This window comes from Oncorhynchus kisutch, linkage group LG1 (assembly GCF_002021735.2).
Source record: "Oncorhynchus kisutch isolate 150728-3 linkage group LG1, Okis_V2, whole genome shotgun sequence".
NCBI lineage: Eukaryota > Metazoa > Chordata > Actinopteri > Salmoniformes > Salmonidae > Oncorhynchus > Oncorhynchus kisutch.
In genome coordinates this window covers 35,801,347-35,816,080 of record NC_034174.2, presented here as the reverse complement: position 1 = coordinate 35,816,080, position 14,734 = coordinate 35,801,347, and the positions used below count along the sequence as shown (strand labels likewise).

The following is a 14,734-nucleotide window of genomic DNA, read 5'->3' as shown; positions in this document are numbered from 1 at the left end:
ACTTCCCAATTTCAAGGTGAAGAATAGAATATGAATATGTAGAAATACATTTTTACTAACTAGTTAAAAATGAAAAATGTAAAAGTATTTAATTGACTAGCTACCACGAGTAAGCAGATTTGAACTGAACAAAAATATAAACGCAAAGTGATGTTCCATACACACAAAAAACATATTTATCTCAAATTGTATGCACAAATGTGTTCATATCCCTGTTATATGTTATATGTAACGAATTTACAATAGGTATGATATGTTACGAATTCCAATTTATTGTGGCTAACTTTAGCTGGATGGCTAGGTGGCTAATGCTAACGTTAACTAGATGGCTGACATTAGCTGGGCTAGAGGTTAAGGTTAGGGTTTAGATTAAGGGTAGAGTTAGGAGTTAGGTTAAAGGGTTCAAGTTAAGGGGAGGGGAGGGTTAGCTAACTTTCTAAGTAGTTGAAAAGTAGTTAAAAAGTAGTAAGTAGTTGCAAAATTGCTAATTCGCTAAAACGCTAAAGTTGTCCATGATGAGATTCAAACACGCAACAAATGAGTACCTAGGTGAATGCTATCATTAAAATGTAACTCTACAACATTACAACACATATATCATCAGAACTAACGTTGATGGCCTAATTTGACCCTACCGCAGTGGTTTTAGGAAACTCCTGCTTTACAGTCCACATCAGGCCTGCAAGTCACATTATACTGGCTTGCAAAGTGAAGTGTAATTCCTATTGGAATCCGGCCAAGGTTAGGACATCCAATAGTTTGAATTTTTATTCACCTGCAACCTGCATTTGAAATGACTGTCAGGGTTAGGAAAGTTGATAAGGAGACTACCTAAACCATTTAAACTGGAACAACCATTTCAGTAACAGGTGCAATAAATCAAACTAACTGATTGGATTTGTTTAGAAAAATGTATGCTATTTATCTGTGTGTAGCATAAGATTAATCAATCAATCAATGTACATGCAAGAACACAGATATTAAAAACAATCACAACACTTTATAATAATGTTAACAAATATGATCAATAAAATATGACTAGATAGTGCACATACTATTTATGTAAGTGCTGCTGGTTGAGATGACCCTACTGATTGATGTTGTTTATTTTACAGTGATATAAGTTGATCATGCTGAGACAGGGTGATGCTGAATGTTTTTATTCAAAAAGATATGCAAGGAAGCAAGGAGGGATGTACATGGCACAACAATTTCACAAATTCAATAGATATTCCAGATATAATGGATATAGACTATTTCCACTGTTAGCGTAAGTATTGAGAATAACTGTATGTTTTCATAATTATATAATTCATCTTGAAATGGGATTGTAAGGGAATCAAACCTTTTTGTATGTACCCACATGTTTGGTACAGTATCTTAAAGATAGCTTCCAGAATACTACAGTGACAATTCCATTGCAAAACCAGACTATTAATTTCAGTAGAAAAAAGGCCACGTGAAACACAATTGAATCAATGTATCATTATGTATGAATCTGTAGCTATTACATCACTTTTCATGATATTGTCTCTGAGTATTAGACTTAAAGTCAATTCAGAACAATTTGGTGCGATAGTAGAAAAAGAAAATCAGAGAGTTTTGGCAAAATCCACTCTCTGTTTAGCCTTCTTACACGAAGAATTAAGACGTTTCTATCTCGCAGAGAGCGAACGCGGTGTTGTCCACTCTGGAACAGCTGATATCATCAAAACCTGTTTTTTCTGTAAAGGAGAATGTCCTTGTGAGTTTCAGGGCAAGGCAGAACAGAGGAACAATGACCATGGACAACAGGTACGTACGGCTGTTGACCCTTCACTGAATGGGACTGATGAAAATGACAGAACTTTCTCATTCTGTATTTAACCAGAGGAGCTCCTCTACCACTATAAAAACCCACTATGGAGTGAATCGACATTGCACTCCTGCTCACCGTATCGTGGAAGTATCGTGGAACGTATCGCAGAACATCCGAGTTAAAATGTAAAGGTAATTTCTGATTGAGATGACATATGCAGCATTTACCATGAATGCATTCTCTGAGAACAAGGGAACATTGAGTTTAAATTTAAATTGAGTTTTAACGCAGATGTTCCTCTGCACGTTTGCGATACGGATTGAATCCAGCCCTTAGATCATTCTACTTGGGGTTCCACGAAGTGGGGTTCCAGAGCACATTTGTCTAGACAGTTGTGACACAACTATATGAACACAGTTAATCTGTGGTCCCTATAAAAGTAATTTTACCAGCCCCCTATTGTTTACTGTTACCAAAACAAGAATAAGTTTGCGATACTGACCACCAAATTTCACCAATGCCAAGCAGCCCTCATGCTTTCCATTCTGGTCACGCACAGAGCCTTTCAACCAGTTCTTCTGGGGAAATCCAGACTGCCAGGGAGAAAAGGGAAAAGTTAACATCCGTATTTAATTGGTAGCCAGTATTAACCAAAATAAATATTAAATTACAGTGCTTTGGGGACTAGGAATAGGGTATTTTACCTCATGGCTCCCCTTAACCCAGATATATCCATCTTCTACCAGGGAAAGAGCATACTCGTACACCTTACTGTTAGTGATAGAAGCAAGGGATCCACCTCTTTGACGGCATGCATTCTGTACGAGGAAGCAAGAGCATGACATTGACTTCTCATATTCATTCATTGTCTTTATTTGTATCATCCATAAAGCTGAATTGATATAGGCGTTCCATCTCATTCATATTCATATATTGAGGATGAACAATACAACAAACTATCTTCCACCTCACGTATCATCACTCTAAATGGGATGCATGTCAGTAAACATCAGTCATGAAACTTACATTTGCCGCCGACATTGACTTCAAACTGCTGTCGAAACGGTAGCAAGTGCTCCAGAAATGGTTGGGTCGAGAAAACCCAGATGGACACTGGTACAGATCTTTAATTGGTTCAGATCTTCTTGCAAATCTCTCCACTGGTTGGGGTAAATTGGGATACCATAGGGGAGACCTCCCTGAGAAGACAAATATTTCAGATCCCTGCAAGATGTATGTTCCATGCAAAATTACCACAATAACAGATTGAACCAAACGAAAAAATCCTGAGAGTAAATGATGGTAAAACGTTTCTATGTACACTGTATCTGGAGTGGAGATGGGATTGAGCTCAAGCATGGCTGTCACTCACCAGTCACCTCGGTCCCCAGGAAGGTGAGGAGGACACAGAAAAGAACAGACACAGTCATGACTCCCATGATGACCTGGACAATGGTGGTGCTCTGGTAGTCTCACTGCAGTTATTTTCATGTACAGAGTTATACCAACACAGTGTGTTACTCAGAATATACAGTATATCACAGATTTATGCACAATAAAATAAGTCCATACAAAATATATGCATTATTATTTCACTTCTACAATGTTTTGAGAGCAACGGGTACAAATCTATCTGATCTATTTGTGGCATTCATAGCTTTGTTATGAGTAAAACACCAAAATCATAAATATCCTTACCAAAGTCAGCAGAGAGAAGATGACCTCTGCCTTCCTCAAAAAGTATTCAGAAAGTTCAGGTGTCTTCTCAGTCCAAATGTAGGGCCTTATAAACAGAGATGTTGAGAAGTTCTGCTTGAGATATCATCTGCAAGTCATGTCAGGTCATGTTTGTGTTCATTTCCATCAGATTTTGCAACACTGATCAGTCATTGGGATCTGTAATGTCACTGTGTGCAATGTGAGATTACTGTTGAGAACGCAACGTGTTACTTGAGTGAACCCAGCATTTTGTATCTATACTGTACTATAATCCTGCACAAATTATCTCTGCTTTCCTAGGACAATTATGGGTGTTAATGGGTGCATATGAAAGATGCTACAGTACAGTTAATGTCATTATATTATGTAAACTGAATGAAAATACAAACGCAATCTACAATAATTTCAAAGATTTTACTGGTTACAGTTCATATAAAGAAATCCGTCAATTGAAATAAATAAATTAATAAATTATGCCCTAATCAGGGATCTGTTGGGCACATGCAGCATGACACATCTCCTTCACATAGTGTTGATCAGGCTGTTGATTGTGGCCAGTGGATTGCAAAACTTGAAATATCTGTGGCATTGTGTTGTGTGACAAAACTGCACATGTCAGAATGGCCTTTTATTGTCCCTAGCGTAAGGTGCACCTGTGTGATGATCATGCTGTTTAATCAGCTTGTTAATCGGCCACACCTGTGAGGTGGATGGATTATCTTGGCAAAGGAAAAATGATACCTAACAGGGATGTAATCAAATTTGTTCACAAAATGTCAGATAAATAAGCTTTTTGTGCATATGGAACATTTCTGGGATCTTTTATTTCAGCTCATGAAACATGGGACCATGAATTTACATGTTGCGTTTATATTTTTGTTTCGTGCATATTATATACAGTACCAGTCAAAGGTTTGGACACACCTACTCATTACAGGGTTTATTTGTAAAATTTTCTACATTGTAGAATAGTGGTGAAGACATCAAAATGATGAAATAACACATATGGAATCATGTAGTAAACAAATCAAAATATATTTCATATTTGAGATTCTTCAAAGTAGCCACCCTTTGCCTTGATGACAGCTTTGCACACGCTTGGCATTCTCTCAAACAGCTTCATGTGGTAGTCATCTGGAATGAATTTCAATTAACAGGTGTTCCTTGATAAAATTACATTTATGAAATCTTTCCTTCTTAATGCATTTGAGACAATCAGTTGTGTTGTGACAAGGTATGTGTGGTATACAGAAGATAGCCATACTTGGTAAAAGGCCAAGTCCATATTATATCAAGAACAACTCAAATTAGCTAAGAGAAATTACAGTCTATCATTACTTTAAGACATGAAGGTCAGTCAATAAGGAAAATGTCAAGAACTTTGAAAGTTTCTTCAAGTGCAGTCGCAAAAACCATCAAGCGCTATGAGGAAACTGGCTCTCATGAGGACCGTCACCGGAAAGGAAGACCCAGAGTTACCTCTGCTGCAGAGGATAAGTCAATTAGATTTACCAGCCTCAGAAATTGCAGCCCAAATAAATGCTTCACAGAGTTCAAGTAACAGACACATCTCAACATCAACTGTTCAGGAGACTGCGTGAATCAGGCCTTCATGGTTGAATTGATGCAAAGAAACCACTACTAAAGGACACCAATAATAAGAAGAGACTTGCTTGGGCCAAGAAACTCGAGCAATGGACATTAGACCGGTGGAAATCTGTCCACATTTGAGATTTTTGGTTCCAACCGCCTTGTCTTTGTGAGACGCTGAGTAGGTGAACAGATGATCTCTGCATGTGTGGTTCCCACCTTGAAGCATGGAGGAGGAGGTGTGATGGTGTGGTGGTTCTTTGCTCGTGACACTGTTGGTGATTTATTTACAGTTCAAGGGACACTTAACCAGCATGGCTACCACAGCATTCTGCAGCGATTTGAGCTTAGTGGGACTATCATTTGTTTTTCAACAGGACAATGACAGGACAATGACACGCCTCCAGGCGATGTAAGGGCTATTTGACCAAAAAAGAGAGTGATGGAGTGCTGCATCAGATGACCTGGCCTCCACAATCACCTGACCTCAACCCAATTGAGATGGTTTGGGATGAGTTGGACGGCAGAGTGAATGAAAAGCATTCCAGGTGAAGCTGGTTGAGATAATGCCAAGAGTTTGCCAAGCTGTCATCAAGGCAAAGGGTGGCAACTTTGAAGAATATACAATCTAAAATATATTTTCATTTGTTTAGCGCTTTTTTGGTTACTACATGATTCCGTATGTGTGATTTCATAGTTTTGATGTCTTCACTATTATTATACAATATAGACTATAGACTTTTCACTGGTGTGTATTATGGCCTCAAGACGTTTGACAATATGGCATATTTTGTTGTTGTAGTTGTTGTGAAAAGTGGGCCCATAAACTTAACCGGACCAAGAATTTTGATGATCAATCAATGATTGGCAATGGTTACGAAATCAAATAGTAACCAATTGGATGTTAATCTGATGTCTGCCCGATGAGGTGTTACAATAACTATTTATTGACCCTTGTGTGGTGTTCGGGTCTGTGGGACCCATTTTCAATGTATATTAGAAGAAAATGATACAATTAATACTTCTTTCAACCTGAGACTCATTGGCCTTGGCTCATTTTCTGTGAAGAACATGTAAAATAACATATTTTCATTAACATATTTGCACAGTGTGCACCCCCCTACATATTTATATTACATAGGTGGTGTTCAAGTCCACTGAATCCGAGGGTAATAAAATTGTGGAAAAGTGTGTGTAGGTGTAAACAAGTTCAAATGTAACAAAAAGTTTTGCTGTGTGCCTTCACTCTGTCTTCCTCCTCCCTGGGCCTGCTGTTTCAACATAGCACCAAGAATCTGTCTGTCTCCTGCTTTTCTCACACTCTTTACCCTTTGTAGTGTGTGAAACTACGCAATGTCTTGCAGGAACCTGCACAATGTTATTACAATACATTATTTTGATACATTATTTCAATACATTTTTTAAAATTCAGTATTCACCAGCCCAGCCAGGAACAAATTGAGGGAGGGACACAACAAATAAACAGCTTTGCATGTGTGGCTCCTTACCAATAAATAAATTAGAATCTCTGCTCAGAGAGCCTTAGAATTTTTTTTGCAGAGAGAGAAGCTAGTGTGGAAGGAATGTCTTCCACTTTGGAAAATGAAGAATTTTCCAAATATGAGGATCATGTCTGTCAATTCGGAGACTGACAGTGAGGTGGAAGAAGAGGATGAGATTGACACTCAGCCAGCCCCAGGACCAGCCCGTCAGAACCAGCTAATCAGCAGCCTGCAGGAGAAATATGGATGTCGAAACATTGTGAAATTTAATGGTCTTCTTGCCCAAGGAATTAGCCACCCTGCATGGCTGCTAATATGATAAGGATGCAACCAGGGCCGAAGCGGATGGCTGTTACTCATGTTACTCATGTTACTCATGTGCAGGACATAAAGTCTTCTTTTATCCCAGACACCATCCAGAAAATCATTCTGGACTGCACTAATCTGGAGGGAAGGTGTGTTTTTGGAAAGAGATGGAAGGAGATGGACCAAACTCATTTACATGCATACTTTGGGGTCCTTATCCTTGCTGGGGTTTTCAGATCCAAAGGGGAATCCACAGAATCCCTGTGGGATGCAGAAACTGGCAGATAACTTTTCCATGCAACAATGTCTCTGGAAAAAATTCACATTATTTCCAGGATTATCCGCTTCGCCTGTTTTACAACCCTGGGCCCAACGTTACTGTTGATGAGCAGCTTGCCATTTAGGGGCCGCTGCCCCTTCAGACAGTACATACCGTCTAAATCCACAAAATGTGGAATATAGATCTGGACTGCCTGTGATGCTGCTTCATCATATGCGTGGAACTTGCAAGTGTATATGGGGAAGCCAGATTGCAGAGCCCCTGACAAGAATCAAGGGACGCGGGTTGTCCTGAACATGACACAGGGACCCAGTGGCCACAACATCACATGCGCTAACTTTTTTACTTCGCACAAGCTGGGACTGCAGCTCCTGAAGAGGAAGCTGATGGTTGGAACAGTACGAAAAAACAAGCCAGAGCTCCAACCTCAGCTGTTGTCTTCTTGCTTTCTTCCTCCCATTGCTTCTCTTATTCACCTGCATTTGTACTGCAGCACTTTACCAGACTTACATGGATAGTTAAGTAAAATTATACAGAATGACCAGTAGGCTAAGAGACCAAATATGACAACTAGTGTCCCAGAAAACATGCTGGTTACTCTCCTCACTACAAACGTTTTGTATAGTCACTTCTTCAAAGTTAAAACCTCAGTTTTGCCTTAATCAACAAATGTAGGAAGATACATTGAGTAAATTTCAAAGATGATAAATAACTAATAAAGATACAGTAATGTTGTTCGAAAAACAAGCAACTAATGTCATAGCAACCACCGTCCTTAACTGACCCGTGATAAGGTTCTGAAGTGAAACAACCCTGTGATGTTGCACACTGTGACTATTGGAAATGTACAGTACAACCCCTGGCACAAGTCTCACATTTTGCTGCCTTATGTGGAATTTAAATGCATGACTACGTTTTTTCTCACTGATCTACTATAAAACCTAGCCTACATCACAATTGTAACTACTTCCCAATTTCAAGGTGAAGAAAATAATATGTTGATATAAATACAAATGTTTTGATTAACTAGTTCAAGATGACCATGAGTAAGCAGATTTGACCCCATAAAATTAACAATAAGCCTATTTATAAACTGGTTGGTTCAAGCCCTGAATGCTGATTGGCTGAAAGTATACCACCGGTATGACATTTACATTGGTAATCAGTTTATAATAGCAATAAGGTATCTCTGGGGTTTGTGGTATATGGACCAAATACCACGGCTAAGAGCTGTATCCCTGCACTCCGCATTGCATTGTGCATAAGAACAGCCATGGTTTATTGGCCATATACCACCCCCCCCCCCCGGGCCTTATGACCCACAGTGGACCCCAAAAAATAGTGGTCACTCTCACATGCACATTATTTGAAATTATGACATCATTACACAAGAAAGAATTTCAAGTGGCATCTATCATCATTTACTGAGTCAGATGTGTCCAACTGTCTACATTCCCCTATAAAAGTCAATACTCTCTCAAAATAAATGGATTATCTGATTTACTGTAGGATTCCTTGTTACAGTTGTCCCAATCAGTCATTACATTCTATATTTGCTTGTTGCATAAACAAGACCATAGATACATTATGATGATATGGAAAATATGATGATATGGAAAATAGGGAGGAAGAGGAGGGGGAAAGAAGAGGAAGAGGAAGCTAAGCAAGTAACAGTAATAGCAGATTATCACTATTGTAAACCTGTTGCTATTTATCTACATAACAGACACTGTCCAGTATTATGCAAAACAGACTGCATGGATGAAGTGTGACTTTACAGCAGAGCAGTGGCTTGATAATGTTCCCTACCCCAGTTCCCTTTGGACAGAGAGACAGAGAGAGGGAGAAAGGGAGAGAAGGAGCGAGAGTGGTGGAATGGGATCAGAGTGCGTGTGAGCAGGAGCCAACCCAATTAGAGGAGTATATTCTCAGCATGGTGTGAGAGGAGGAGTGGGGCTGGGGGCCGGGGTCTGGGGGTCGGGGCACATAGGAGTAGAAGGGATAGAAATAGATCCCTGAGTGTCACAGTGCACCCGTCTGTGTCTCCTGTGTGTCAGTACTGTAAACTGACTGCAGCAGGTCCAGCCCGACAGACAGATAGACAGCTGGCACACAACACAGACCTACAGGCAGGCAGACAAGCGAGAGACAGACGGACAGACGGACAGACAGACAGACAGACACTCAGGCAGGCAAGCAGGTAGGTAGGTAGGTAGATATATAAATGGACAGACAGACAGACAGACAGACAGACAGACAGACAGACAGACAGACAGACAGACAGACAGACAGACAGACAGACAGACAGACAGACAGACAGACAGACAGACAGACAGACAGACAGACAGACAGACAGACCAGACAGACAGACAGACAGACAGACAGACAGACAGACAGACAGACAGACAGACAGACAGACAGACAGACAGACAGACAGACAGACAGACAGACAGACAGACAGACAGACAGACAGACAGACAGACAGACAGACAGATGGCAAAGGAGAAAACACTAAGCAAAGCAGTACAATTGGTCATCTAAGATTCCTAGATGTTTTGACATTGGTGTTGACTTCTTTACAGAACAGTACGGTTCATCAGATAACTAAAGTTTTTTATTGCAATCCCAGTTGAAGTTGAAAAATGTATCCCCGGGGTATATGTACGTGTCACTGCAATTTCCCTTGAAAATGAACCAAATGTATCACAAAAGGAGTTGCTTCACAAGTTTGGCCCTTTTGCCTACTATATCTCCGAAACAGATCCATGCTCCAGAGAATTGCAGTGTTTGCGAAAGGCTAGAAATCCCAATGAGTGCATTTGCATAATTTTTACTGCTAGATCAATTTGCAGGTATAATTGCCTAAGCCTATACTGTAGGTCCAGAAACAAATTAGTAGCTCAGTTTGAGCCAATTTTAGAACCTGCAACTATGCTCTTACTTCTGTTCTACTAAACATGGGCAGATAGATTTTAATCCCAAACTGAGCTTTGAATCTACCTGGATTCTAAATTCTAACAGGCACAACTAGATCACACAACCAGTAATTACAGCACCTCGGTTAAGAGGATGCATCAGATCAGCAGAATTTGCACAATCTCTTGACAACCACTCTGGAACAAAGAAATAGCATTCATTTTTAGAACCTGAACCATTTCCTGAGACAGAAAAATAATTGGCCAGTCAGTGGAGGAAATGTAATTCCATACCCCTATTTTACTGGGGAAAAACCTGCATCACTGGCCACATAATCTGTTCTGTCAGGAGGAATTTTTCCTTTACATCAGCATGTGGAATTTGTGTGTGTGTGTGGGTGTGTGCATGTACGTGTGTGTGCACGTGCACGTGTCTGTGCTGCATTATGTTTAATCTAAATTGCTAACAACTTTCTTTCAAGTTGTGGTTTAGAGATTAAATTGAGTACGATAGTACATTACCAATAACAGTTCTGAATGTCCTAAGCAAAATAGAAAACACATAAATTATATAATCTTTTAGATACTGTCTAATTCACGTAACTTCATTTCACATATTTACTAAAAAATTACAAGTTCTACTTGTTTCAATTTGTTCTTTGCAGAGTAGAAGGCAGCAACATTATTTTTCTTAGAGATTGAGACATGATTGCAAACAACCAGTTCATATGTAGTGTGCATCAACCCAACCCAGCCCACTCCATCCACATTCCCTCCACACTCCCATAGAAGGTGGCAGAGCCCAACATCAGTCCCTGGCCAGTCGGACATTGATGCTACTGCAGCACTTCCCCATACTCTTAAAGAAGGGAGTGATGGCGATGTCCAATACACTGCCCCACACAGTCTGAACCCAGTGCATGTTGATCAGGAAGAGCTGAATAAAGGGCATGATCAGCCTGGAAACAGACAAACAGACAAAGAGTGAGCATAAACAGGCTAGGTCAATGTCACTTTAAGATCATTTAGGGCTATATTCAATCTGTAAAGCTGAATCGTTACAGATTCCACGATAGAAATGTAAAGGTAATTTCCGATTGAGCCGACATACTGTATGCAGTGTTTACCATGAATGCAGTCTCTGCTGTAAAGCTGAACATCCACAATACGGATTGAATAGAGCCCTTATACTATACACCATGCATTGAAACCCCAAGCACATCATTCAACTCCATCAAACACTAACTGAAAACATTGAGTAGATCACGTCAAAGGAGTTCAAAGGTGAGAGGACCCACCAGATATGTAGGCAGCTGAAGACAGCGAAGAGGATCCCTGCTACCAGAGAGACGGGCACGGCCAGGAGGAGGGAGATCAGCCGGTAGCACCAGAGACGGGACACCTCAAATAGGGCGTGGCTCCACAGCCACACCTTATCGAAGCTCCGCACCGAGGGGGGCTCTGCTATCACGTCCTCAAAGGTCACCTCAGGAGACACAGAGTCTACAGTCAGTCTGGGCACGGCCTGGTGGAAGCTCTCTTTAGCATGGGGCTTTAGTGAAGGTCTATGCATAGGTATGGTCAGAAAAAGGAGGTTCTCCATAAAAACTGTATTTTCTCACCAATAACATTCAGAACTTGGATGCAGGGGAACCATAGAACCATTGTAGCACTTACTGAAGTAACCACATTACAATGAGACTTAAGGCTCTATTCAATCTGTATCACTGAAGAACAGCATTACTGTGTGATTCAAATTTAAAGTCAACGTTCCCATTTTAGCAGAGACGGCATTCACAGTAAACGTTGCATATGTCAGCTCAATCGCCAATTACCTTTACATTTCTATTGACCAATCTGTAACACTTCAGCGATACAGATTGAACAGAGCCTTGAAGTGGGAAAGGAGTACTGATCTTTGAGATGACATACAAGGCACTGTTCTAACTGTGGCCACACAAGGTCAGCATCGCTCAACACACTGCTTTTCCAACATCACATTCCACTTCGTTGGATGGCAGATCTCCCTTCCTATTGCCTCCAGATGTATGTCCAGTGTACCATTAAAGATATGGGAATTAAGATAAACGAGTGCTCATCTCAATAAAATCCTAGGCAGTTAATCCATACCACTGAACAATGTATACATTATACAGACATTACATAACAAGTCGACCATTAACGGCTCATGGTGTACACAGCACTATGTATGCGACCAAAATCTTTCCAAATGAGTTCCTATCTCAACAATAACATTTCCAGAGTATGTCAGAACATCATCATGTGATTGTTTCCATAGTGTCTCTCTTACTTCGTCCCTGTGTTTAAACCTCCCCTTCCGTTATCTGGAGTCAACAGACAGAGGATGTGTGGTACTGTATGTGGAGTATGTGCAAACACATGTAGTGCTTTTATCTCCCACAGAGTACAATCTGTCTAAACCTCCACTTTACATTGGCTTGCGAAAGTATTCACCCCCTTGGCATTTTTCCTATTTTGTTGCCTTACAACCTATAATGAAAATAGATTTTTTTGAGGGGTTTGTATCATTTTCATTTACACAACATGTCTAACACTTTGAGGATGAAAAGTATTTTTAATTGTGAAACAAACAAGAAATCAGACAAAAAAACAGAAAAACTTGAGCGTGCATAACCCTCCCAAATTCAATACTTTGTAGAGCCACCCTTTGCAGCAATTACAGCTGCAAGTCTCTTGGGGTATGTCTCTATAAGCTTGGCACATATAGCCACTGGGATCTTTGCCCATTCTTCAAGGCAAAACTGCTCCAGCTCCTTCAATTTGGATGGGTTCCGCTGGTGTACAGCAATCTTTAAGTCATACCACAGATTCTCAATTGGATTGAGGTCTGAGCTTTGGCCATTCCAAGATATTTAAATGTTTCCCCTTAAACCACTCTAGTGTTGCTTTAGCAGTATGCTTAGGGTCATTGTACTGCTGGAAGGTGAACCTCAGTCCCAGTCTCAAATCTCTGGGAGACTGAAACAGGTTTCCCTCAATAATTTTCCTGTATTCAGCGCCATCCATCAATCCTTCTATTCCGACCAGTTTTCCCAGTCCCCAACGGTGAAAAACATCCCCACAGCATGATTGATGCTGCCACCACCATGCTTCACTGTGTGAATGGTATTCTCGGGGTGATTGGAGATGTTGGGTTTGCGCCAGACATAGCGTTTTCCTTGATGGACAAAAAGCAAAATTTTTGTCTCATCTGACCAGAGTACCTTCTTCCATATGTTTGGGGAGTCTCCCACATGCCTTTTGGCAAATACCAAACGTGTTTGCTTATTTTCTTCTTTAAGCAATGGCTTTTTTTCTGGCCACTCTTTCATAAAGCCCAGTTCTGTGGAGTGTGTGGCTTAAAGTGGTCGTATGGACAGATACTCTAATCTCTGCTGTGGAGCTTTTCAGCTCGTTCAGGGTTATCATTTGTCTCTTTGTTGCCTCTCTGATTGATGCCCTTCTTGCCTGGTCCATGAGTTTTGGTGGGCGGCCCTCTCTTGGCAGGTTTGTTGTGGTGCCATATTCTTTAACATTTTTTATAATGGAGTAAATGGTGCTCCGGGGGATGATCAAAGTTGTAGATATTTTTTTATAACCCTGATCTGTACTTCTCCACAACTTTGTCCCTGACCTGTTTAGCGAGCTCCTTGGCCTTCATGGTGCCGCTAGCTTGGTGGTGCCCCTTGCTTAGCGGTGTTGCAGACTCTGGGGCCTTTCAGAACAGCTGTATATATACTGATATCATGTGACACAGATTGCACACAGGTGGACTGCATTTAACTAATTATGTGACTTCTGAAGGTAATTAGTTGCACCAGATCTTATTTAGGGGCTTCATAGCAAAGGGGGTGAATACATATGCACGTCCCACTTTTCCATTTATTTACTTTTTTACTTTTTTGAACCAAGTATTTTTTTTTCATTTCACTTCACCAATTTGGACTATTTTGTGTATGTCCATTACATGAAATCCAGATAAAAATCCATTTAAATTACAGGTTTTAATGCAACAAAATAGGAAAAAATGCCAAAGGGGATGAATACTTTTGCAAGGCACTATACCTCACTGTTTACCGGGCTGTGCTGCTGTGTGTGTCAGTTACCTTTAGATACTTGTTGACTCCCCTTGGGTCCCTGTTCTTGACCAGAGACCTGATGTCACTGTGGGTGGAGTCCTCCTCCTGAGCTGGTTCCTCTGCCTCTACCTCCACTACTTCCTCCAGTAGTCCCTCTGCAGTGTGTCTGCCTGGAGGGATCCCCTGCTCCTCTATGTCCTCCAGGTCTAGCCTGGTCTCAGCTGGTGTACGCCCCGTGGTCATGGTGTGTGTGCCTCAGTGGCATGCACCCTCACTGGGCTGGGAGAGCGGATGAAAGGGGGTCGACCACCATAGACCAATCCCACTCCGCTCGCCTCAGCAGCCCAGTCACTGGCACCTCGGTGGGACATAGTGGATGGGTGACTGCATCAGTGCATACTCCCTCAGTGTGGAATGCCCAAATTGGCTTTCACAGGCCCATAACTTATGACATTCTACAGCTAATTTGACCTGTGTGATAACTTTCCTAAACAAGGAGCTGTTCACCATATTGTAAAATTTGC

At 40.9% G+C, this 14,734-nt stretch overlaps 2 protein-coding genes across 2 annotated transcripts; both read right to left on the bottom strand.

Moving 5' to 3' along the window:
* Positions 1-1,144: 1,144 nt before the first annotated feature.
* LOC109895422 (uncharacterized) lies at positions 1,145-3,610 on the bottom strand. Its single transcript, XM_020489086.2, has 6 exons — positions 3,497-3,610; positions 3,171-3,273; positions 2,825-2,997; positions 2,503-2,616; positions 2,301-2,391; positions 1,145-1,724 (listed from the first exon to the last, which is right to left on the bottom strand). The coding sequence occupies exons 2-6, from the start codon at positions 3,235-3,237 to the stop codon at positions 1,645-1,647; spliced, it is 525 nt and encodes a 174-aa protein (XP_020344675.1). The 5' UTR covers positions 3,238-3,273; positions 3,497-3,610; the 3' UTR covers positions 1,145-1,644.
* Positions 3,611-10,510: 6,900 nt separating this feature from the next.
* On the bottom strand, positions 10,511-14,504 carry LOC109873058 (caveolin-2-like). Its single transcript, XM_020464611.2, has 3 exons — positions 14,238-14,504; positions 11,409-11,596; positions 10,511-11,069 (listed from the first exon to the last, which is right to left on the bottom strand). Exons 1-3 carry the CDS (start codon positions 14,451-14,453, stop codon positions 10,919-10,921), a joined length of 555 nt encoding a protein of 184 aa, XP_020320200.1. The 5' UTR covers positions 14,454-14,504; the 3' UTR covers positions 10,511-10,918.
* Positions 14,505-14,734: the final 230 nt, after the last annotated feature.

Coding starts and splice junctions, on each gene's coding strand:
- LOC109895422 (XM_020489086.2), bottom strand. CDS start 3,237: ATGGGAGTCATGACTGTGTCTGTTCTTTTCTGTGTCCTCCTCACCTTC. Junction 2,998..3,170: donor CCTGGGGACCGAGGTGACTG/GTGAGTGACAGC, acceptor TTGTCTTCTCAG/GGAGGTCTCCCCTATGGTAT. Junction 1,725..2,300: donor GGCATTGGTGAAATTTGGTG/GTCAGTATCGCA, acceptor TCTCCTTTACAG/AAAAAACAGGTTTTGATGAT.
- LOC109873058 (XM_020464611.2), bottom strand. CDS start 14,453: ATGACCACGGGGCGTACACCAGCTGAGACCAGGCTAGACCTGGAGGAC. Junction 11,597..14,237: donor GAGTCAACAAGTATCTAAAG/GTAACTGACACA, acceptor GTGTCTCCTGAG/GTGACCTTTGAGGACGTGAT. Junction 11,070..11,408: donor TTCAGCTGCCTACATATCTG/GTGGGTCCTCTC, acceptor GTCTGTTTCCAG/GCTGATCATGCCCTTTATTC.